The following is a 22340-nucleotide window of genomic DNA, read 5'->3' as shown; positions in this document are numbered from 1 at the left end:
AGTGGTGGGCATCTGCTGCTGCACAAGGGTAACACTCCTTGATGAGATCAGGAGGCCAACCCAACAGGAAGGACCAGCCCACATGGGGTCCCTTTTGATCCAGTCATCCCCAAGCCCAGGTAGCCAGAAGCCCTCCTCCTGGGTGCACCCAGGGGACGCAGTTTGGGGCCAGGTGGCTGCAAGGCCATCCCAGAGCTTCCCTCAAGCCTAGCTGCAGAATCTCAACAGGAAGGCATGTGTATGAAGCACGCTGTGGCTGAGGCTGGGACCTAAACCTGTGGACAGGGCTAGTCTGAAAGCCTTGCTTATCTACGCAGACAGGCCTCCAGCCCCAAGATGGACAAGCAGTGAACCCCGAGCTGCTCCAGTCCAAGCTGGCCCATGGGGAGGGGTGTCCATTCACACTGGCATCTGTAGACATACACCCTTCCCCACTGGGCACGTCAACACAGCTGCAAGCAGTCAGCCTTTCCTTCCACAGCAAGGAAAATGCAATTTAATTCTACAAATGTACAAATCAAAATAATATAAAAATCACCACGTGGAAGCCAAGTGAGAGGAGGCGCTCCCAGCCTGGGGTCAGCCCTGGCTGAGGTCTGGGTCCTCACCACCAGCCAGGCTGCTGAGCTTCAGAACTTGAGGCTGAAGCCAGGGCCTGCAGCCGAAGCCCCCTGGTTGGTGGTGGTGAGGTGGAAGCCCGTCTCCTTCAGGTCATCGTCCCCCTGTAAAGTGAGGTGGTCACTGTGAGGGCTGTGACCAAGACAGCCCACCCCCCTGGGGACCTGTGGGCTTTGCCCCTCACCAGCTGGCTGTAGCCCAGGCCACCCTCAGGGGGCCGGGGGCTCGTGCCCCGCTTCACCCTCTGCTGCTCGCTCTTGGCAGGCCACGTGGGGAACATTGAGGGGTCAATGGGGAGAGGGGTCTCGCGGAAATATTCGTGCTTGAGGCCATCTTCGGCATTGATCCTCCTCCCGGGAAAGTAGGTCAAGAACCTGGAAGAAACAGCTTTGGGGCACTGGGCACCATGTGGGAGGGGATGCGGGTGTGCATGGTTGCCTCAGGGCCCAGAGCCCAGCCTGTGTTGACCAGGTGGGTGCTGTGGGCAGGCAGGGGTGGGAGGCCAAGGGGGGATCTGCCACCTCAAAGCCTCCAGTGTACCCTGAAGGCCTGGGTGTGCAGGATCAGGGTGTGAGCAGCTCAGGGCTGGTGCTCCTAAAGCTTCAGACCAGTCATCTCTGGGACTCACTTGTTCATGAGGTCGAAGCCCTGGTCTGAGAGCAAGGCCCCAAAGCGCTTGCGAAGGTTGTTGTAGGGATGTTCGCTGAAGGTCATCTTCTTGACAGCCGGGAGGTCATTGTAGCCAGGCCAGATCTTCTCACTAGGTGTCCCCAGGTCCTGGAAGACAGGCATGCCTGAGCTGAACTGCCCTGCCCTGCCCTGCCCTGCCAGGAAAGATCCTGCCCACTGGCCTATGGCACTGATACCTGAGTCACGGTTCTCAGTGAGGACAGGTCATTGAGAGGCCATACTGTGGCCTCGGGCCTGCAGCCCAAACCCATCCTGCACACACCCTGCTGCTGCTCCTCACGGTGCCAGTTGACCAGCAGGGCCAACATCCACAGCATGGCGTGGTCCCCATACCCACCTTAAACACCTTGTTGATCTGATCAATTTCCGACTTCCCAGGGAACAGGGGCTTCTGTGTTAGCAGCTCTCCGAAGATGCAGCCCACTGACCACATGTCGACAGCTGTGGAGTATTCCTAGGAGTCCAGAGGACACGGTTCAGGCCCCTGGGCCAGTGTCCCTGAAGTCCACCTTGAGGCAAATAAGGGTCTCAGAACTGATACTCACCTTGGCGCCAAGCAGCAGCTCTGGGGCCCGGTACCACAGGGTCACCACGACCGGGGTGTAGGCTTTCAGGGGTGACCCATACTCCCGAGCCAGCCCAAAGTCACCCACCTGAAGAAACAGAGGGCAAGCTGTCAGGCGTGGCGGGGACAGGACCCCTGGGAGAGGCTGGCGGGGCCCACCTTGAGGATGCCGGCGTGGCTCAGTAGCAGGTTGGACGTCTTGAGGTCCCGGTGCAGGATCCAGTTGTCATGCAAGTGCTTCACCCCACGCAGCAGCTGGATCATCAGGGTCTTTACCTCCCCTGGCAAGTGACAGGGTCACACACACGGCCCACCCACAGTGAGCCTCCCAGAGGCCTAGGGCCCTCAAGGGTTATCTATGCCCTCAGTAGCAACCAGAGACTTCTGGGAGAAGGTTATCTGAGAATGCTTCCAGCCCAGGGTGGCCCTTGTGCCTACTGGTCACTGCACACCACAGAGTGTCACCATGGTCACTGTAAGGACACTGCTCCTGCCTTTGCTCTGACAGTTCCTGTGATGTGGCAGTGGGCAGCGTGTCTGCACTACAGCTCAGGTGAGCAAGCAGGCGCCCTCCTCTGTGCCCATGGTGTCACCTGGCAGGTGCTACCTGGCAGGAACGGTTGCTTCATGGTCTCCATAAGGCTCTTGAGGTCATGCTCCACATAGTTCATGACAATATAGATCTTGTCCATGTTGCTGCCCACCACGATCTCCTGGGGGATGGGTGTCTTTGAGTACTGGCATGTCCTCCAGCCCACCCTTGTGGCCACTGGCTCTCCCAGGCCTCCTGCCCAGAGAGGGTGTGCCAAGGATGGGGGCCAACCTCACCCTCACAGTGACGATGTTGGGGTGCTGGGCTTTGAGGATGGTGTTGATCTCCCTCAGAGATGTGATTGGGAAGCCCTCCTTTTCCTTCTCCATCTTCAACCGCTTCAGAGCCACAATTTCATCTGAAAATAAAGCCACGGATAGACAGGCTAAGAAAACACACAAATAGGTTAAACATCTCCCATGTGTTTACTCAGGCTTAAGGTGCTCCTGTTCCGGCTGTGATCCCAGCTCCTTGGAAGGCTGGGGCAGGAAGATCTGAGGATCTTAGGTTCAAGTTCAAGGCCAGCCTCAGCAACTTAGCAAGACTCCATCTCAAAAAATAAAAAGGAGGGGCTGGGGTTGTGGCTCTGGGGTAGAGAGCTCGTCTCCCATGTGAGGCACTAGGTTTGATCCTCAGCACCACATAAAAATAAATAAATGAAGGTATCCTGTCCCTCTACAGCTAAATATATATATATATTTTAAATTCTTTTTTTTTTTTTTTTTTAAGAGAGAGAGAGAGAGAGAATCTTTTAATATTTATTTTTAGTTCTCGGCAGACACAACATCTTTGTACGTGGTGCTGAGGATCGAACCCAGGCCACACGCATGCCAGGCGAGCGTGCTACCACTTTAGCCACATCCCCAGCCCTAAATATATATTTTTAAAAAATAAAATAAGGGGCTGAGATTGTGATTCAGTGGTAGAGCGCTTGCCTAGCATGTGTGAGGCACTGGGTTTGATTCTCAGCACCACTTTTAAATAAATAAAGGTCCATCAACAACTAATAGAAATATCAAAATAAATAAATACAATCAAATAAAATCAAATGAAAAGGACTGGGGATGTATTTTGGTGTTGCAGCAATTGCTTAGCATGCAAGATGACCTGAAGTAAATACCTAGGACTGCAAAATCAATAAGAGTGTGCTGCCTGCTGTCACAGCCAGCAGTGAGCCAAGTCAGGCTGACTTCTGGTTTCTAGCGGCACCAAGGGGCTAAAGATAAGATCTGGTGGGCTGGGGATGTGGCTCAAGCGGTAGGGCGCTCGCCTGGCATGCATGCGGCCCGGGTTCGATCCTCAGACCACGTACAAATAAAGATGTTGTGTCTGCCGAAAACTAAAAAATAAAATATTAAAATTCTCTCTCTCTCTAAAAAAAAAAAAAAAAAAAAGATAAGACCTGGTGTTTGCAAGGCACAGGGATAGGGAGAGGGTAAGATCTAATCCAAAGATCCTGGGGCCATGCAGAGATGAACCCTCATTCAGCAAACATGGGCTGAAGCTATGTGGACACGGTTGAGGCCAGAGGGTACAGAACCAGCTGCCCAGGCCTCTGCTGATGTAGGCCGCTCAACACCCCTCCCTCCCAGAGAGGGCCTCCATTGAAAGTGGTGTCTGCACCACTGATTGGACCTCAGGAGGGACCCCTGTCTGTGCTAGAATGGGCTAGGAACTGGCTACCCAGGCCCTGCTGGCCCCACTGGGTACACTTAGGACTCTCCCCACCTGTTTTCTTGTCCTTGGCTCTGTAGACCACACCATAGGTACCTTCTTCAATCCTATTGAGACACTGGAACTCTTCCACACTCCGGCAGCCCTGGGGGGAAGCACAGAGCAAGGGCTGAGCAGCCACACTGGCCTGAGGTCTCGTCCACACCCACATCACTCCGTGCACAGGGCAGGTACACAGAAGACCCCACAAACATCCTCAGGAGGCTGGTGCATGTAGGTGCATGCCTATGTGTAAGTGACCCAGGACCAGAAGTACTCTGTTCTCTTTTCTTTGGAACTACCTAGTATGTGAATGTGAAACAAGGGCAGCATGAGCCAGGGCCACCGGGCGTCTCCTACACAAAGCACCCCTCCCGCAGATGACACCTGGGGAGAGCACAGCCCTCCTGCCATGTGCTGCTGCCCTCCTCCAAGGGGTGGGGGCCACGCTCTGCAGCACATAGCAGGCTCTCACTGGAGGAAGGACCAGGGGGCCAGCAACGGGCCTGCTGGATCTGTCAGACAGTATCTTTCCTACGATGGCACTAACGTCAGGGGCCTGTGGTGGTGCTCCAGGGCCCTGGGGGCCACCAAGCCCTCTCCTCTTCCCCAAGGCAGCCTCACTAGCTACTGTTTCCCTGATGAGAAGTCACCACCTTGCGTACCTGTGCTGACACACTCTCAGCACGGGCGGGTGTTGAGGAGGCCTTGGTGCCCCTCCCAACCCACCTATCCAGGGTCAAAGCAAAGGCAAAAATGAAAGCAAGCATCTTCTGGCACCCAGGACACCTGCTCAGTACTGCCGGCCACTAAGAAGGACCATGACCAGGAGTCACAGGAGGTGGGTCACCATGTGTGGCCCAGTGACCTTGCTTCACACGGACACTTCTGCTCAGACACCTGTATTTCTGGCCACCATAGCAGGGAGCCAGCTCAGGCGAGGGGGCAGGGGGCCTGACCTGTAGGGCTGGCAGGTACTTGGGCAATTCCTGTTTGAGCTCAATAGGCGATAGGGCTGGGGAGTCAGGCACGTAGTCCCCTTCGGTTGGGGCGCTGCTCTGTGGGGTCCCCTCACCCACTTCTTCCTCCCCTTCTTCACTGTCCCCGGAATCTCGGTCAAATCGTGACTCTGGAACTTTAAAAGTTAAACCTAATTATGGAACAAGTAGAGAGCACCAACACTCCCCTAATCTGGGGGGACCTGAGGGCTGGAGAGGCACACATGCTATCTCCTCCACACCAGGTGCTGCTGCAGGGCCTGTTCCCTGGACAAAGGCCCACAGGTGTGCATTCCCAGTACACTTGGCTGAGTCGGATGCTGAGTTCTGAGGACATGAGCAGGTGCCACGCAGGGTGGGCATGCCCAGAATTCATGCCCCAGGCCCTCACGAGAGCGCTGCTGCCTGTTGGAGGCCATACCAGCCCTCCACTCTCAAGAGAGTGTCCACCCCTGATGACCCAGGACCTGCTGTCCAGTGCAGCTTCCTTCCCTCTTAGGATTAGACCTAGAGTGGCACTCCCCAGCCTCCTCCATCCAGTGTCCAAGTCACAGTGGGCACTTAGAGGATGCTGCGCAATTAAAGATGCTCTTGGCTAAGTTACATCAGCACAGACTCAGAGGGCCACTGCTGTATCCTGGTGTCCTCCCTGCAGGGACAGGTGAGGGCAGGGCCAGCTGCTAAGGGAGCTGCTCACCAACCAGGACGTGGTTCTCGTCTCCTCGCTCTTCCTCTTCACTCATCTCTTCATCGCTCACTTCCTCTGTAGGAGAAAAGAGCGCTGGTTGAGTGCTGGCCTGGGAACCCCCAGAAGCCCGGCCCTGACAGCTCCGAGCTCAGTGTGAGCTGCGGGCTCTTCTGGGCTCTCTCTCAAGTCCCACAGAGGAAGGCAGCTCCACCCTGGAAATGCTAAGTCAGACTTCCAAGGATGTTCCTGCAGTTCCCAAACCCTCCCGTGAACACACAATGCTGTTTTGTCAACAAAGACAAGAGAGACCCACCAGTTCCTCACCTGCAGACTGCTCGGAGGCCTCCTCAGAGTTGCTCCCCGTCTCCTCCTCCTCCTCCTCCTCCTCCTCTTCCTCCTCCTCCTCCTCCTCTGACTCCTCACTGGTGCTCCCTTCCTCCTCCTCTTCCTCTTCTTCCTCCTCTTCCTCCTCCTCTGAGCCTGAACCTGATTCTGCTGCAGGAGAAAATAGCCACAAGATGACCCTTGGCCTTCCCTGGGCAGCAGCTACAGGGCCTTGGCCAGGAGGCTCAGTACCTGACGAGGACTCAGCTGAGCTCGTTTTCCTCTCGCTGTCACTGATATCCTGGAGGTCAGAGAGCAGGTCTCTTTCTTCCATTTTCTCTTCTTTCACTTGTGAAATAAACCAGCAAAGATGAATTTAGGGAAATGTTTTTAGGTTAGCAACATAGTACCACCCAAAATACAGACGTTATCTCTCACACCTTCCCTCTACCTGTAAAAGTTCACCCACGTGTTTTTAACTGGGAGACAATTCCCAAAAGGACTGGCAACAAATGACTGTCTCAGTTGAGAAATGGGTCACTGATCCAGTCCCCTTGAGACACAGGGTACTGTGACAGGAAATCATGCAGCTGGGTGTTCCTTAATTTTATAAATTGTTAAGCAAATTTTTATGTTCAACACCCCCCCCCCCCCCCCCAAAAAAGACACCTTGTGCTGGCTCCAAGCAAGTATGAGCCTGGGCTCACCTGGCTTCCTGCTGTCTCCAAGCTCGAAGCGTTCCCTTGGTGGCCGTGATGGGCTGCGGCTCCAGTGGCTGGCCTTCCCCTTGTCGCTGTGTTCTTCCCGCACTGTGCGATGGTGTGCAGAGACTGGGGCCCATAGGACAGAGGGAGAATGGGTGCTGGCAGCAGCCTGGCTGACAACACACAGCCCCCCCAGGTCCCACTCCACACACCTGGACAGACACAACCAACAGCATTGGAGGCAAAAGCCAATAAACCCGGGAGAAAAAGCTCCAACCTGAAGGCCACAGGAAAATCCTGATAACCCAGGGGCCACATAGGAAGACATAGGACAGAACCCATCTTATGCAATTAATGTAAAACTCTATAGAGAAGGTATGCAAATTTCAGGGGAGGTTTTGACAGCAAATCATGGTTAATTCTGGTCAATTTCAGCTCTTAGCAAAGCAGCAGCTTCTGGCACTGGTCTCCAGGGCAAGGAGTTGCGCATGAGTTTCCAGAGCAATTGCAGGAGAAGGATGGGTGAGAGAATCCTGCCTTCCAACACCAGAGACTGCACCCCTGCTGCTGCATCTCACCACAGGAACAAGGCTGCAGCTGTTGATGCTGCATCCTCCCCTGGCTAGGGTGACCTCCAGAGGGTTCACCACCTGGAGCCCTTATCCCCACTTTTTGGAAGCCAGACATTTAAGGACAAGGACATTAAAGCAACTGCATATAGGAGGAAAACTGGAGTGCCCCTGTAGGCCTCGAGACAGGCACAGGCTCAGACAGGATGCTGGAAAGTGTGCCAGGCCGGTCCTCAGCACTGAGAGTACCAACACGCTCCACAGCAACGTGGCAGTCCTGGGAGGGTCTCGTTTCCAGAACTATAACAAATGTCCAGTTTCCAACAACAACAACAAAATCATAAGACATTCCAAGAAACAGGGAAAAAAAAATAAACCAAGGGAAGCCATCCTGGAGACCTGAAGGCACACTGCCTGAGGACAACGTGAGGCAGCGCCTGGAGGAGACTGGGTGCCACCCACGGGCAGAGTGCTGCCTAGCACATGTGAGGCCCCGGGTCAACCCCAGCGTTAGGAAGTAAGTAAGAGAAGTCTCAAGGTAAAAGGAGGTGGCAAGAGTAGGCCTGAGCCCTCAGCAGAGAACACACTGGCATCTGCATCCAAGCCCTACCATGAGACCCCAGCCCACATGCCTGAGCCCCTGGCAAGGAAACCACCTGCCCTGGGACTGGGGAGGAGCAAGTTTTCATCATGCATGGCCCTGTTGGGTGCCCAGGTGTGGCCCAAAGGTGACGGGGCGGGACAGAGCTCCCTGTGCACCAGGCCCAGGAGCAACAGGACAACAACCACTGGTCCTGGGGCTCAATCAGCCCTTGGAGGCCTTGCCCATTTGGGTGTGAACACAGCATGAGTAGGTTGTTGTCCCGACCCTTCCAACAGCACCATCTGTGAACAGGGCTCTTCAAATCATTGTTAAGAAATTGCCTTTGGGGTTGGGGATATGGCTCAGTTGGTAGAGTGCTTGTCTTACATGCACAAGACCCTGAGTTCAATCCCCAGCATCCCCCCCCCCCACACACACACAAAATCACCTTTGTACAAAGAAGCAGAAGTAAGACTCTGGGACAACTGTCTAAAAGAACTACAGTAAGGGATAGGCTGGGGCTCAGGGGTGGAGCACTGGCCTAGCACGGGTGAGGCCCTGGGTTAAATTCTCAGCACCATATAAATGAATAAATAAAATAATGGTCCATCAACAACTGAAAAAAAAAAAAAAAAAAAAAAAAAAAAAAAAAAAAAAAAGAACTACAATAAAACAATGCACCAGTATGGCAATATGAGTCAAGAGAGAGGAACCCTGGACTGGGGCTGGGGTTGAGTGGTACAGCACTTGCCTAGCATGCGTGAGGCTCTGGGTTCAATCAGTACCACATGAAAATAAGCAAAGAAAACAAGGCATTCTGTCCATCTACAACTACCAAAAAAAAAAAGTCAATCTTTTTTTTTTTTTTGAATTTTTAATATTTATTTTTTAGTTTTTGGTGGACACAACATCTTTGTTTGTATGTGGTGCTGAGGATCGAAGCCGGGCCGCACGCATGCCAGGCAAGCATGCTACCGCTTGAGCCACATCCCCAGCCCAAAAGTCAATCTTAAAAAAAACAATAAAATAAAAAATAAAAAAGTAGGGCGGAACCCTAAAAAAACTCAACTACTCTAGCGGTCGACATCTCAATAAAGGAACAACCACGAGAGGGGTTCAAAGCAGAGCTGAGCAGGCAAGAAAGCCATCAGTGATGTGAGGTCAGGGCAGGGGAGACCCAGTCTGAGGGACAGAAAGAACAACAGTGGAAGAAAACTGCATGGCAGAAGGACCAGCCTACAACCGAGGAGCCAGGGAGCGGAGAGAAAGGAGCAGAGCGAGGATCTGAAGAAGCATCGCTGAGAACGCCCCACGTGTTTCCAAAGACACACATGTTAACATTCAGGAAGCACAAGCTCCCAGAAGGAAGAACTCAGGAGGCCCACGGACGTCAGGTGTGGTGGCCACCCCCGTAATCCCAGTGACTTGGGAGGCTGAGATGGGAGGGTTCCAAGTCTGAGACCAGCCTCAGCAACTTAGCAAGACACTATCTCAAAAAAGAAAAAGAGAAAAGAAACCCACGCAAGGGGTTTTCTTGGGAGTAGAGGACTTGCCTGGCATGTACAAGGTACTGAGTTCCTCCTAGCACTGCCAAAAAAGAAAAAAAAACAACAACAAGAAAAACCACATAAGACAAAGCAGAATCATGAAAGCAGAAAGAGGAGTGGTTACACACAGGAGGTCCTTAGATGTATGACACCAGCAACTGAGCCACAAGGTGTCAGGCTGATGAGTTCTAAGTGGTGTAAGAAAAAAAAAAAAAAACTACCGCCAAAAGTGCTATACTGGTTGTGTTCAAAATAATTCCTAGGAAGAGAGGGAGAGACGAACTGGACACACAAGAGCCACAGGAGTCCACATCACTTGACTGTCCTGCAGGAAAAACTTAATGATGGGGCTGAGGCTGTAGCTCAGCGGCAGAGCACTTGTCTAGCAGGCATGAGATACTGGGTTAGATCCTCAGAGCCACATAAAAATAAAACATAAAATAAAGCCATTGTGTCCATCTACAAAAAAAAACAACAACAAAACTCAAGGATGTCCCACAAGGAGAAGAGAGGACATCAGAAGTAAACTCAAAGCCAAGAGCAGGAATGAAAATATAAGTAAAGCTAAATACAGGGATGATAAGCACTGGTGTTACTATAACAATTCCAACTCCAGTTTTTGCTTGCTACGCGATTTAGTAGGCTATTTTATTTATTTTGGTACCTTACCAAGGAGCTACATTCCCCAGTCCTCTTTTTCTGGGGGGTGGGGGGTGGCGACAAGGGATTGAACTCAGGGACACTCGACCACTAAGCCACATCCCCCAGCCCTATTTTATATTTTATTCAGAGACAGGGTCTCACTGAGTTGCTTAGTGCCTGGCTTTTGCTGAGGCTGGCTTTAAAATCAGGATCCTCCTGCCTCAGCCTCCTGAGCCACTGGAATTACAGGAATGTGCCACCACACCCAGCTCCCAGCCCTTTTAAAATTATTATTTTGAAACAAGGTCTCCCTAAACTGCTGAGGCTGGCCTTGAACTTTCAATCCTCCTGCTTCATTCAGCTTCCAAAGCTACTGAGATTACATTCATAAGCTATCATGCCTGGATAAAAGTTACTAGTTTATATTTGTGGACAGCCAATATACAAAAATGCAATTTTGTGACAACAACAACTAAAACAGGTGGGGATGAAGATTTAAGAGAACAAGGGTTTTGCATATTTCTGAATTGAAGATGGCATCAATTCAAATTGGTGTACCACTTTAGGATGCTAAATATAATCCCCTTGGTATAACAATAAAAATAGATATGAGTATACAGGAAAGGGAGTGAGAGAGGAACTTAAACATTTCACTACAAATTCAACAAAACACCAAAGACCACAGTAGTGCAGGAAATAAGGGACAAAAAGGCAACAAAGCCCAGAGAAAGCAAATAGGAAAAGGACACACGTTAGCTCCTGCCACCAGCTGATCTTCAAGGGAGTAAATTCTGGCACAAGGGATGCTGCTGTGAGCCACAGTCAGCCCAGCCACAAAGTCCTGGGGCTCCCCTCAGAGCAGAACAGAGGAACCTGCTGTGTAATGGGCATCCCTCAGTCTTCCCAGAGGAAAGGGTTCTGGACATGGTGGTGGGGAAGCCCAAGTAAACATCCTTAAAAACGGTTATGATCGTAAACATGGATTTTGACGTGTAAAACTAGAAAAATAGGGGCAAAGAAAGCACAGGAGCCGAGAACCTAAGCACAGCCGGCAGTGGGCACTGGACAGCAGCGCATTGGCCCTAGAGCCTTAACCGCAGTGCCCCTGGGCCTCATGACGTCCAGCCAGCTTTCCCTTCAGCCCAATCCTGCCTCTCACCCAGCCCACGGCCAACCCCTCGGGCACAGCCCAGGGCAGGGTCACGTCTGTAGTCTCCCTAACCCGTGGCACTGCTGGTCACCCTCTGGGGAGCAGCCCTGGAGGCCTGCGGAGCAGGGGCAGTCTCGGCCTGCCTTCCCTTTGCCTACCTTCCCTTCGGGCCTCCCGCTCCTTGCGCCGCTCCTCGGCCCTCCGCTCCCGCTCCTTCTGCTCCCGCTGCTCCTTCTGCTGCTCCCTCAGCTTGCGCTCCCGCTCCCTCTTCCTCTCTAACTGCTCCAGGCGGTCCCTGCGGAAGGAGGCGCCAGGCCTTTAGTCCAGCTGAACCGAGAACCCATCTCTGTGCACTGTCACTGCACAGAGGGCTAGCTAAAGAGTTAAGACATAAGTGCACACGTTCCCAAGTGCCACTTCTGAGGGAACATACCAGGACAAAACTAAGTACTTGTAAAACAAGACAAATACTTGTCAGAAATCAAAAATCCTGGTGCTAGTATCTTTCTATAGCTCTATTAAAACAACAAGCACCTTACCAAGCACACCCAATATAAATCCAACAATCAGCCTGGCACGGTGGCACATAGCTGTAATCCCAGCTACTCAGGAGGCTGAGGCAGGAAGATTTCAAGTTTGAGGCCAGCCTCATAGAAATTAATGAAATCCTCATAACTTAGCAAGACCCTGTCTCAAAATAAAAAAGGTATGGGATGTCACTTACTGGTAAAGTGCCCCTGGGTTCAATCCCCTGGATCCGCCCCCCTCCTGCCCCTATCCAAATCCAACCACAAGGAGGTGAATATGCACTGGTTGCAAAAGAGGCAAAGGAGTTGCTGCAAAGGGGAGGGACCTGGGCAGAGGACTCCTGGGCCACTTCTACCCTTGCCAGAGATAGTCCGGGTTGGAATATGAGGTAGAAGGGTACAGAGGCAAGTTGCTGGCACACAAGTCAGGCATCACCTGACATGCAGGAAGTATCAGTGACTAGAGAATGTGTTTCTGCAACATCAAATGGGCCAGATGTCTAAAATCGCTCTGAAGTTAATTTTTGTGTTCCCAGAGTTCAAGTGCAACCCAAATAGCTAATACATGTTTTTAAGTATCATCAAACACACAGACAATGGTCATGTGGAAGTTGGTGAAATCTGAATACACTGGTGGGTCAGGTCACAGCTCTGCACCCATAGCCATCTATGTAATAAGTTTTGGCTGGAGGAAGCTTGTCAGTTTCAGAATTGTAAAGTTTGATGTTTATTTTTGCTTTACTGGGGATTACACCAAGGGTCTTGGACATGCTAGACAAGCACTAAACTGTATCTCTAGATCTTTCCTAAAACTTTTGAGACAGGTTCGCACTAAATTGCCAGGAGTGGTCTCAAACTTGTAATCCTTCTGTCTCAGCCTCTGCAGTAACTGGAATTCCAGGCATAGGCCTCATAGTGGTTGTTTTAGGGACTGCAATACACTTCACATCAGATTAATGCTGATTCCCACTGAAATTCAGCGACTGTTATGACATAGCTCCCTCCCTTCTTGCCTGCTCTGTGTGATACCACGCACTGTGTTGGGTACAGCACAGCGCTCCAGAACTACTGCTTCACAGGTCTTTCACCTTGGAGAAGTCAGCACTGAGAAGAGCTGGATTCACTTCTTTTTTTTTTTTTAAGCAGATTTTGAGGTTTATTAAAATAAAGTATTAGCAAACAATATGCAAAAACAAATTTAAGAATTATGGCTTTGAAAAGCACAATGTAGTAAAACCTAATACATTTTTATAAGTATCAAAGGATAGCAGAATTGAAGCATCATGCTAATTTCATTTTCTACAACATGAATAGAAGCAAAACAAGAACGAATAAGAAGCAATTGCGGCTGGGGATAGAGCTCAGTTGGTAGAATGCTTGCCTGGCATGCACAAGGCCCTGGGTTCAATCCCCAACACCAGGAAAAAAAAAAAAAAAAAAAAAGCAGTCCCACAGTGCAGCCATTGGTTTGGTCTTTATCATCTATGTATGAAATATCTTTTTAAAGAGAGTGTAGATAGGCACATACATGCAGTTTCAATGATCTGAGCTGAATTTAAAATAAGTGAATTTCAAATTGGAATTTTAACCCAGGTTAAAAAGAACCTCTAGTCCAACCATCATTATCATTTGTGTGTTCCTCTAGTAAAATCAAAAAAACATCATTTCCAATAATATCATAGAGGAAAATCTGACCCTATAAGATTCTTCTTTTACAAAACACTTGGATTCTTTGGCCTAACTGGCGTTTTCTTATAGCTAACACCAGTTAGTTTTAAGGAAGGCACTACTTTTTGTTTGTTTGTTTGTACTGGGGATTAAACCCAGGGGCATTTAACCACTGAGCCACATCCTCAGCCTTTTTTATGTTTTATTTTGAGACAGGGTCTTGCTAAATTGCTCAGGGCCCAGGTAAATTGCTGAGGCTGGCCTCGAACTTGTAATCCCCGCCCTGCCTCAGCCTCCCTAGTTGCTGGGATTAGAGGTGTGCACCACCACACCTGGCTTACACTCCTGTTCACCTTTACATCTCTGGCTCCAGCACTTCCCTCTCATTCCTGTGGACTCAGTAGGAAGGTCTCCTTTTGCATTTCTTCCAAGGCAGGCTTGCTAACAATAGATTCTATCAGCCTTTAGATTTGTTTTGAGATGTCTTTATTATTCTTCACTTTAAAATGCAAAGAAGCTGTTTCAGGTACAATATCTGGTTTCCTTTGGCAGTCTTGGAAGATGATATTCTTTATTCTCCACCTCGGCTGGTTCTCAAGCTTCCCACCCTCATGCCACATTTTTTTTTTTCCTTTGGAGGGGGGTCTACCAGGGATTGAACTCAGGGACACTTAACCACTACCACTGAGCCACACCCCCAGCCCTTTTTTGTATTTTATTTAAAAACAGGGTCTCACTGAGTTGCTTAGTGCCTTGCTTTTGCTGAGACTGCCTTTGAACTCACAATCCTCCTGCCTTAGCCTCCCAAATTGCTGGGATTACAGGTGTGTGCCACCATGACTTGCTCCTCCTGCCACCTTTCATGTCCCCTCTGGCTCTTACCAGCTGGCTTTGAGCGACTCTGTTTACCCTACCTGAGCTCACTGAGCTACTCAGACATGGTTTTTTTATTAGTTGTTGATAGACTTTTATTTTTATTTTTATATGCAATGCTGAGAATTGAACCCAGTGCCTCACAAATGCTAGGCAAGTGCACTACTGCTGAGCCCCAGCCCCAGATAAATAAATAAATAAATAAATATATATATATATATATATATATATTTGTAAAGAGACTCCTTTACTTTTTAAAAATTAGGACTTCAGATTGTTCATATATTTATATGTGATACTGAGAAACAAACCCAGTACTTCACACATGCCAGGCAAGCTCTCTACCACTGAGCCACAACCCCAGCTCCAGATCAATGGTTTTTGTTATCAAATTTGGGATGTTTTCAACCACTATTTAGAAAAATATCTTTCTGCCTTTCTTCTCTTCTGAAAATCCCAATGCACTGTGAGGGCACAATGGATGTTGTCCCACTTACACAGAAGCTCTTGACAATTTTTCTTTTCCTTACATTTTTTTTTTCTTCTGGTATGTGGATTGAACCCAGGGGTGCGTTACCACTAAGCTACTTTTTATGTAGAGATAAAAAGTACCTTATCCAGCCCTTTTTATCTAGAGACAGAGTCTAGCTAAGTTGGTGAGGCTGGCTGGGAATTTGTGATCTTCCTGCCTTAGTCTCCCGGGTTGCTGGGATTACAAGTGTGTGCCACTGCAGCCGGCCCCTCCTTGTTCTTCAGAGTAGATGACTTCTTCTTCTTCTTTTTTAATGGGCCTTTACTTTGTTCATTTATTGATATGCGGTGCTGAGAATCGAGCCCAGTGCCTCACATATGCCAGGCAAGTGCTCTACCACTGAGCCACAACCCCAGCTTCAGGAGCAGATGACTCCTACTGCTCACTCAGCTCCTATTTCCACACTGTTCCCAAATCTAACAGCTGGAATATTCACCACTGGCTCTTCTCTTTCTTGACCTGGGCCAGACTTTCTTACTTCTCTGTAGATCTCAAATTTATTTTGTTTAAAATTGGACATTTTAGATAATGAAGTATATCAACTCTTGAGTTCTGCTATAATTTCTGTAGTACCTCTCTGATCCAAGTCTCAGGAATCTGTCTGATGCCGGCAAGCATTGGATACCAACACCTCATGCCAGCAAGGCCTCCTCACTGAGGGGTCCAGGTGCATTTGCTTCTTGAGCCTTCCTGTGGTGCTTCTCCGGGACTAGCCAGTGCATGGTAGCTCAAGCACCATGAAGTGCATGTTGCACATCCCCAGAACTACCTCACACCAGCAGATGGTGCTGAGTTTCACCTGCTTCTAGTAAATCTAAACAGGCAGGGAGGGTGCCATCCAGCATTGTGCATGAGACGATCCCCCACACACTGTGGCCTGTGCTGTACTGCCCTAGCAGAACCTCTACTGATCAAGGTCAGGGAGGTGACAGTGAAGGGAGAAGCTTCTGGGTTAGAGGGCCAATTTCTATTGTTTTCAACCACTGTTTATTAGCTTTCCAAGTATGTGTACTTTTCAGATTATCTTCTGGTTAATTTCCAAAGCACAAATGAGTGTTTTAATGAATTTTGTCCACCTTAAGGTGTGTTTTGAGAGAAGACTGGCAGATCACGTTCATTCCACACCAGAAATCTGCCAACACATGCCCTCTGTTCTTTTTCCTGCTTTGCTTTCCAGTAAATCTAAACAAAAGCTCAAAGCCCATCCCCCAAACTCGACTCCCATTCTAATCCTGCCTCACTGGACAAGCCACACTTGATACTCAGTACTCGGTGGGATGAGCACGGACACCTACACACTGCTGGAGACTTGCATACCCCCACCGGGCTCAGACTGCTGTTACTGGGCCACATGTCTCCCACCTTGCTCTGCACTAAGAGCAACTAACACTTTTCTCATACACTTTCTTACTCACTGTTCAGTGCTGCCTGCTGAGAATGGGCAATACCTCTGCCTTCCAATTCAGACACCACCCTCCCATGCAGCAGGCCAGCTCTGAAGCTTTTCCTGGACATGAATTCAATGCACAGGAAGTGGACCCAGCATTCAACCTTGACTGGGCCACAGAGAAGAGACCCAGGCTAAAGCCACCTGTTCCTGGGAGTCCAAGCTGTCCTGGTGGCAGCTAAGAGTAATGTGACATCCCAGCTCCCAGACTATCTAGAGGCCCTGGTATCTGCTTTTATTATCCTGTCCCATTTGTCTGAAAGAATTACAGTCTATTTTTTTTTGGGGGGGGAGCGGGGGACCAGGGATTGAACTCCGGGGCACTTGACCACTAAGCCACGTATCCAGCCCTATTTTGTATGTTATTTAGAGACAGGGTCTCGCTGAGTTGCTTAATGCCTTGCCATTGCTGAGGCTGGCTTTGAACTCACAATTCTCCTGTCTTAGCCTCCCAAGCTGTTGGGATTACGTCTGGCTTGCAGTCTACTTTTAATGTGACCCAAAGGACCCTAAGTGATCTATTTTCTGAGGTCGGACCACCCAGAACAGTCTGGAACTGAGCAGGTGCTTAGGAAACACCTGTTGAATAAATAAACCATGCCACCATGAGACTTCTCTGGAGCACTGTCCTGGGAGGGTTCATAGACATGGGCTCAGCTGACTTTCCTTTTTTGACTTTTTTTTTTTAAGTTGTGGTTGGACACACCACCTTTATTTTATTTATTTATTTTCTTGTGGTGCTGAGGATTGAACCCAGGGCTTTGCACAGGCTAGGTGAGTGCTCTACTGCTGAGCCACAACCCTAGCCGCTGACTTTCTCTTTACCCCTTTTTTTTTTTTAGTTGTAGATATCTTTATTTTGTTTATTTATTTTTTTATGTGGTGATGAGTATCAAACCCAGTGCCTTCAACAAGCTGGGCAAGCACGCTTCCAATGAGCCACAACCCCAGCCCCGCTTTACCCCACTCTTTACCACAACCTGAATCAAGGTACCTTTACCTACCCCTAAAAACACGCAGACCTCATATTTCTCCCTGTGGGAAAGTGACTCATGTCATGATGTTAAAGGGGCATTCTCCAGGAGTAACTCCTTGCTGCACTACCCTTTTCACCTCCAGGGACTCACACATGGCCTAACCCTTACCTCCTTGTGCCTGAATTCCCACCTGTGACCTCCAGCATTGCCCTGCAGTTTTCCTTCTCCTGCCGCCATCACTCCAAACTGAGTCTCTCAGGGAGTTACAACTCTGACTGGCTAATGATGACTTCCACGCCAGCCTTGAGTGGAGGGCTACTCAGAGTTCTGGGCCCTTGGTCAGCTGCTCTGTCAATTCAGACCACCTGCCTCACTTCCTGCAGGACATTCCTCCAGGCGACCACCACCCAACATCTGCCATGCTGCATCCACTGTCCATATACTTCTCTACGCTAATCATGCTCAGGTATGGAATGCTCCGCTGCCCCTGCAGGACCCTGACCATCATGGCCCTGGATGAAGGCTCCTGAATGGACCAGGCCTCACCTCTCTCTCCTGGAATGCTCACGTGCCAGCTCCCTCCGCTTCTGTCTCTCCCATTCCCGGCGAGCTTTATCCTGTTCTTCTCGATGGCGTTTCCGACGCTCGTGTTCTCTTTCCTTTTCTTTCACTCTAGCATGCTTCCCTGAGAGGAAATGATAGTTATCATGAAAAAAACAGCTTAATTTCCCAAAACATAACTTTGAAAATTAAATGCAAAAACCAAAATAATGGCTTGGAAAAAAAATTTATATTGAATTTTATACTCAAAGATGAGCCAAATGTAGTAGTGCACACCTATAATCTCAGCAACTGGGGAGGATGAGGCAGGGGATTGCAAGTTTGAGGCCAGCTGGGGCAGCTTAGTGAGACTCATCTCCCCAAAAATAAATAAAAAGGGTCAGGGATATAACTCAGCACCCGTGGGTTCAATCCCCATGCCAAAATAAATAAATAAATAAAAGCAATACATAAACTACAAAGTTTTGTTCCTTTGACAGACTTCTATATTATAAAACTAAATTAATTAACCAACTGCATTTATAATAATGAAATTTTAAAAAGGCCCTCTGTTCCTAGTGCCCCTTAGTACCCCTTGATACTGGCATAAGATTAAACCTCTAAACAAGCCAAATCTGTTATTTGAATTTGACCAAACACCCATTCTTTTTTTTTTTTTTTAAGTTATTGATGGACCTTTATTTATTTTTTTGTTTGTGTGTGGTGCTGAGAATAGAACCCAGGGCCTCATACATGCTAGGCAAGTGCTCTACCACTGGGCCACAGCCCAGTCCCACACCCATTCTTTTTTATGTGTGTATTTTTCTCCAATTATTGGATTGACTATTTTCCATATAAATAAATTTTAAAATAATGTAATGAGAGACAAAAAACACCAGAAGGAAAATGAAATGGTAATTCTAAAGGAGTTTACTTTTTTGTTAAACTTCTACTCCCTTTGCTATACTCTGGAGAAGGCAGATCATGAAAAAAGGAGAAAAACACAAAGACTACTGGTACCCCCTTCTGCTGAATGGCTGCGATGCCTGCGTTTCTCTTTTCTCTTTTCGTCTTTCCTGTGATGAGCCTTTTCTTTCCGAGACATCTGCTGGGGTGGTTTGATAGCCAGAGAATCATCTTCCTCTCCTCTGAAATAAGATACAAGACACCACATCATGCTGCAAAGCCTAGAGAGAACCAGGCTACTACAGTTTCTCCAACAACTTAGAAAAAAATTAAGGATTCACAACAGAATAAAGCTGCATTTGATCAATCATTTAAAAAGATACAGTAGAGGCTTGGGTTGTGGTTCAGTGGTAGAGTACTTGCCAAGCATGTGTGAGGCACTGGGTTTGATCCTCAGCACCATACAAATAAAGTTATTTAAAAAAATGTATCAAGGGGCTGGGGATGTGGCTCAAGCAGTAGCGCGCTTGCCTGGCATGTGTGCAGCCCGGGTTCAATCCTCAGCACCACATAAAACAAAGATGTTGTGTCCGCCGAAAACTAAAAAATACATATTAAAAAAAATAAAAAAATAAAAATAAAAATAAAGTATCAAGGGCTGGGTATATAGCTCAGTTGGTGGAATGCTTGCCTTGCATGCATAAGGCCCTGGGTTCAATCCCCAGCAACATACACACGCACACACACACACACACACACACACACGATCAAGCTGGACACGGTGGCGCACACCTGTAATCCCAGTGGCTCTAGAGGCTAAGGCAGGAGAATTGCAAGTTCAAAGCCAGCCTCAGAAAAAAGCAAGATGCTAAGCAACTCAGTGAGACTCCTGTGTATAAATAAAATACAAAATAGGATTGGGGATGTGGTTCAATGATGGAATGTCCCTAAGTTCAATCTCTGGTTATCTGCCTCCCCAAAAGTATCAAATTACACACTTAAATCTTTGTAGTTCATTTTGTCATTTATAGCTCAGTAAGGCTGTTAAAAAGGTCTTAAATGTTATCAACCTTAAAGATCTCAACAATTCTTTTTTTTTTTTAATATGTATATTTATTTATTTATTTTTTTAGGTGTAGGTGGACACAACAAAATGCCTTTATTTTTATGTGGTGCTGAGGATTGAAACCGGGTCCCACCCGTGCCAGGTGAGCGCTCTACTGCTGAGCCACAATCCCAGCCCTCAAAAATTCTTAAAAAAAAAAAAAAAAGATCCACACCAAACCCACAAAAAAAAAAAAAAAAAAAAAGAAAGAAAAGAAAACACTCACTTAATGGGCTAAACATTTCTGACTGTGACCCTCTCAGCATTCTACTTTAGATACATATAGAATCTTAAACTTTCAACAACATGTAAATATCTAATTGTATGATCGAAGTGGTGCTGGCCTAACTGAAGAATTATCACTGAGAAAGGAATACATGCTCATTCAGTCTTTGTGTAAGAGGGAAAATAGGGATAATGGACTCCATCTAGCCTCAACTGTGAGGTGAATCTGAAGTCACAACGCTTTTCAAGTAACAGTGAGGACAGTCAAGACCTCGTTCATGTAGAGTGCTCCCCAGTCTGCTCACTCTTGCTCCTAATGACTTTGCATTCTCACCTGTCTTCCATAGAATCCTCACGTCGGTATGGTGAGTTCCTGATTGTAATCTCCATGCGGTGATCTCTCAGCTCCCCCTCCTCAAGGGAATCCCGTTTGGAATCCCGGTCATCAGACTAAGAAACAAAGAGAAAATTAGTCACTTTCTTATAAATGTATTTTTAATGATAACCAAACTTTGTCAACATACCAAAAGGAAGCTTTCACGAATACTTTGAAAGGATAAATATTACACAATATAAAAAGTAATTCAAATGCCATGGCATTAAAATTACAACTCTCTGTAACCCAAAACCTGGGATAGAAAATTTAAAACCAGCATACATGACAAAAGATATTAGACTCTGTTAGTTGCTGAGGCTTAAGCCACATTTTGTACACCAAATATTTCTGATACCTCATATAATACTTATATATACTTTGAAATAATCTGTTCCTGATCTTATCAGAAGAGGTTCCTAATGCCAATGCCTCTTATCCAATTACTAAAAATATTTTGATATGTTATGCAAGTCAAGAAAAATACGAAACATTCATATTAATTTTAAGGCAAGTTCCCACTATATTAAAAATACTTGGAAGCGGTACTATGAATACGCTAATAATGAAGTGAGAAAAGTTAGTCTGTTCACACTAATGATTCTAGGTTCAGAACATTTTATTCTCCACGTAGACATTCTTATCTAGACACAGCTTCAGTGTTATCAATCTGCCTTCAATGTAAACTGAGCATGTGAATGTTTTTGTTAATTTTTAGAATAGATTTGGGCTCACCTGTGACATTTGGAAGTACAAAAGAACTTCACCGAAGAAGCGTTGTTCTAATGGAAAAATGAGGGCAAAGAAATTAAATCTCCTTTAAGAAAATCACTTACTTAAAAAACATAGCTTACATTTTTTAAGCGTTTTATCTCTGCTTTCTCCTCTTGTTCCTTCCTTCGTTTCTTTTCCTGGAGAATTTCATCTAAAGTTTTCACTTTCCAAGAGTCCTTTTCATCACCCATTTGAGTTAAAACGCTGCAAAAAGAAACATTATTCAAGCGACCTCGGGACACAGCAAACTATGGTTTGATGCTCTGCTGCTTCTGAGCCCTCAGCCTAGTCACTTTTGAGTTTTCAGAATAAGTCCTCGTGAGGAGGGCTCTGAAAAGGGACTGTTGGCCTCTCGTCTCTTCTCGCTCCTCCGAGGTCTTGGGCAACAGTGCACTCGGCTTTCCCACCGATGGGAACAACACCTACCGAAAGGGATCGCGCGAGGATTACAGGAGATCATCCAGCTAAAAGCTCTTGGCTCAGTGCCTGGCACTCATCAAGCGCTGCCCTTGGTGTCAAAAGAATATGTCAGAAAGACCACTGGGCTAAATGATGGCACTGGCCGCTGGACAGCTGCACCCTCCGTCACAGGGCACCGAGGGGCCGGGGGAGGCAGGTGCTCGGAGAAGGAGCGCCCGGCTCAGGAGGGCGCCGGGGCCCGCCACCCCGTCCGCCCGAAGCTCGGAGCGGGACGCTACTGGACAGCGGAGCGGGAATGTCGCCCGCCGCCGAACCCAAGCCCCCTACAGCCCCGAGGGCCGCTCGCTCGCGAGACCTCGGGGCCGCCGGCCGCCCCGCGCTCCCATGCCCGGGCCGCCCCGCCGCCACTCACCCCAGCGCCACCGCCACCGCCGCCGCCGCCGCCGCCGGTCCCCGAGCCTGAGAAGAAACAGCGGCCGGCGCGCGCCAGGAGCGTCGTCACTTCCTGCTTTGGCGCCCGATGATGACGCACGAGAGTAGGGGCTGGGGAATTCCGACCCAGGACTCTGAGAGGAAACAGCACCTGTCAG

General features: G+C 48.4%; 1 protein-coding gene across 4 annotated transcripts; it reads right to left on the bottom strand.

Moving 5' to 3' along the window:
• Window positions 1-485: 485 nt before the first annotated feature.
• On the bottom strand, window positions 486-22286 carry Cdk11b (cyclin dependent kinase 11B). Of its 4 annotated transcripts, none has more exons than XM_077109999.1 (20): window positions 22163-22286; window positions 21411-21534; window positions 20518-20633; window positions 18968-19095; window positions 17954-18092; window positions 11542-11678; window positions 6896-7018; window positions 6441-6536; window positions 6189-6356; window positions 5874-5939; window positions 5138-5313; window positions 4194-4284; window positions 2702-2823; window positions 2481-2586; window positions 2033-2154; window positions 1854-1961; window positions 1646-1762; window positions 1247-1395; window positions 803-992; window positions 486-722 (listed from the first exon to the last, which is right to left on the bottom strand). In XM_077109999.1, the coding sequence occupies exons 2-20, from the start codon at window positions 21519-21521 to the stop codon at window positions 630-632; spliced, it is 2358 nt and encodes a 785-aa protein (XP_076966114.1). In that variant the 5' UTR covers window positions 21522-21534; window positions 22163-22286; the 3' UTR covers window positions 486-629. The 4 variants fall into 4 exon arrangements, with proteins under 4 accessions (XP_076966114.1, XP_076966113.1, XP_076966115.1 ...); XM_077109998.1 differs by having other exon boundaries at window positions 487-722; window positions 6189-6359; window positions 22163-22285; XM_077110000.1 differs by lacking the exon at window positions 22163-22286 and adding an exon at window positions 21292-21338 and having other exon boundaries at window positions 487-722; window positions 6189-6359; window positions 21411-21494.
• Between the last annotated feature and the right edge of the window lie 54 nt (window positions 22287-22340).

The sequence above is a fragment of the Callospermophilus lateralis genome, chromosome 7 (genome assembly GCF_048772815.1).
Source record: "Callospermophilus lateralis isolate mCalLat2 chromosome 7, mCalLat2.hap1, whole genome shotgun sequence".
Lineage (NCBI taxonomy): Eukaryota > Metazoa > Chordata > Mammalia > Rodentia > Sciuridae > Callospermophilus > Callospermophilus lateralis.
This window is presented reverse-complemented; position numbering and strand designations above follow the sequence as displayed.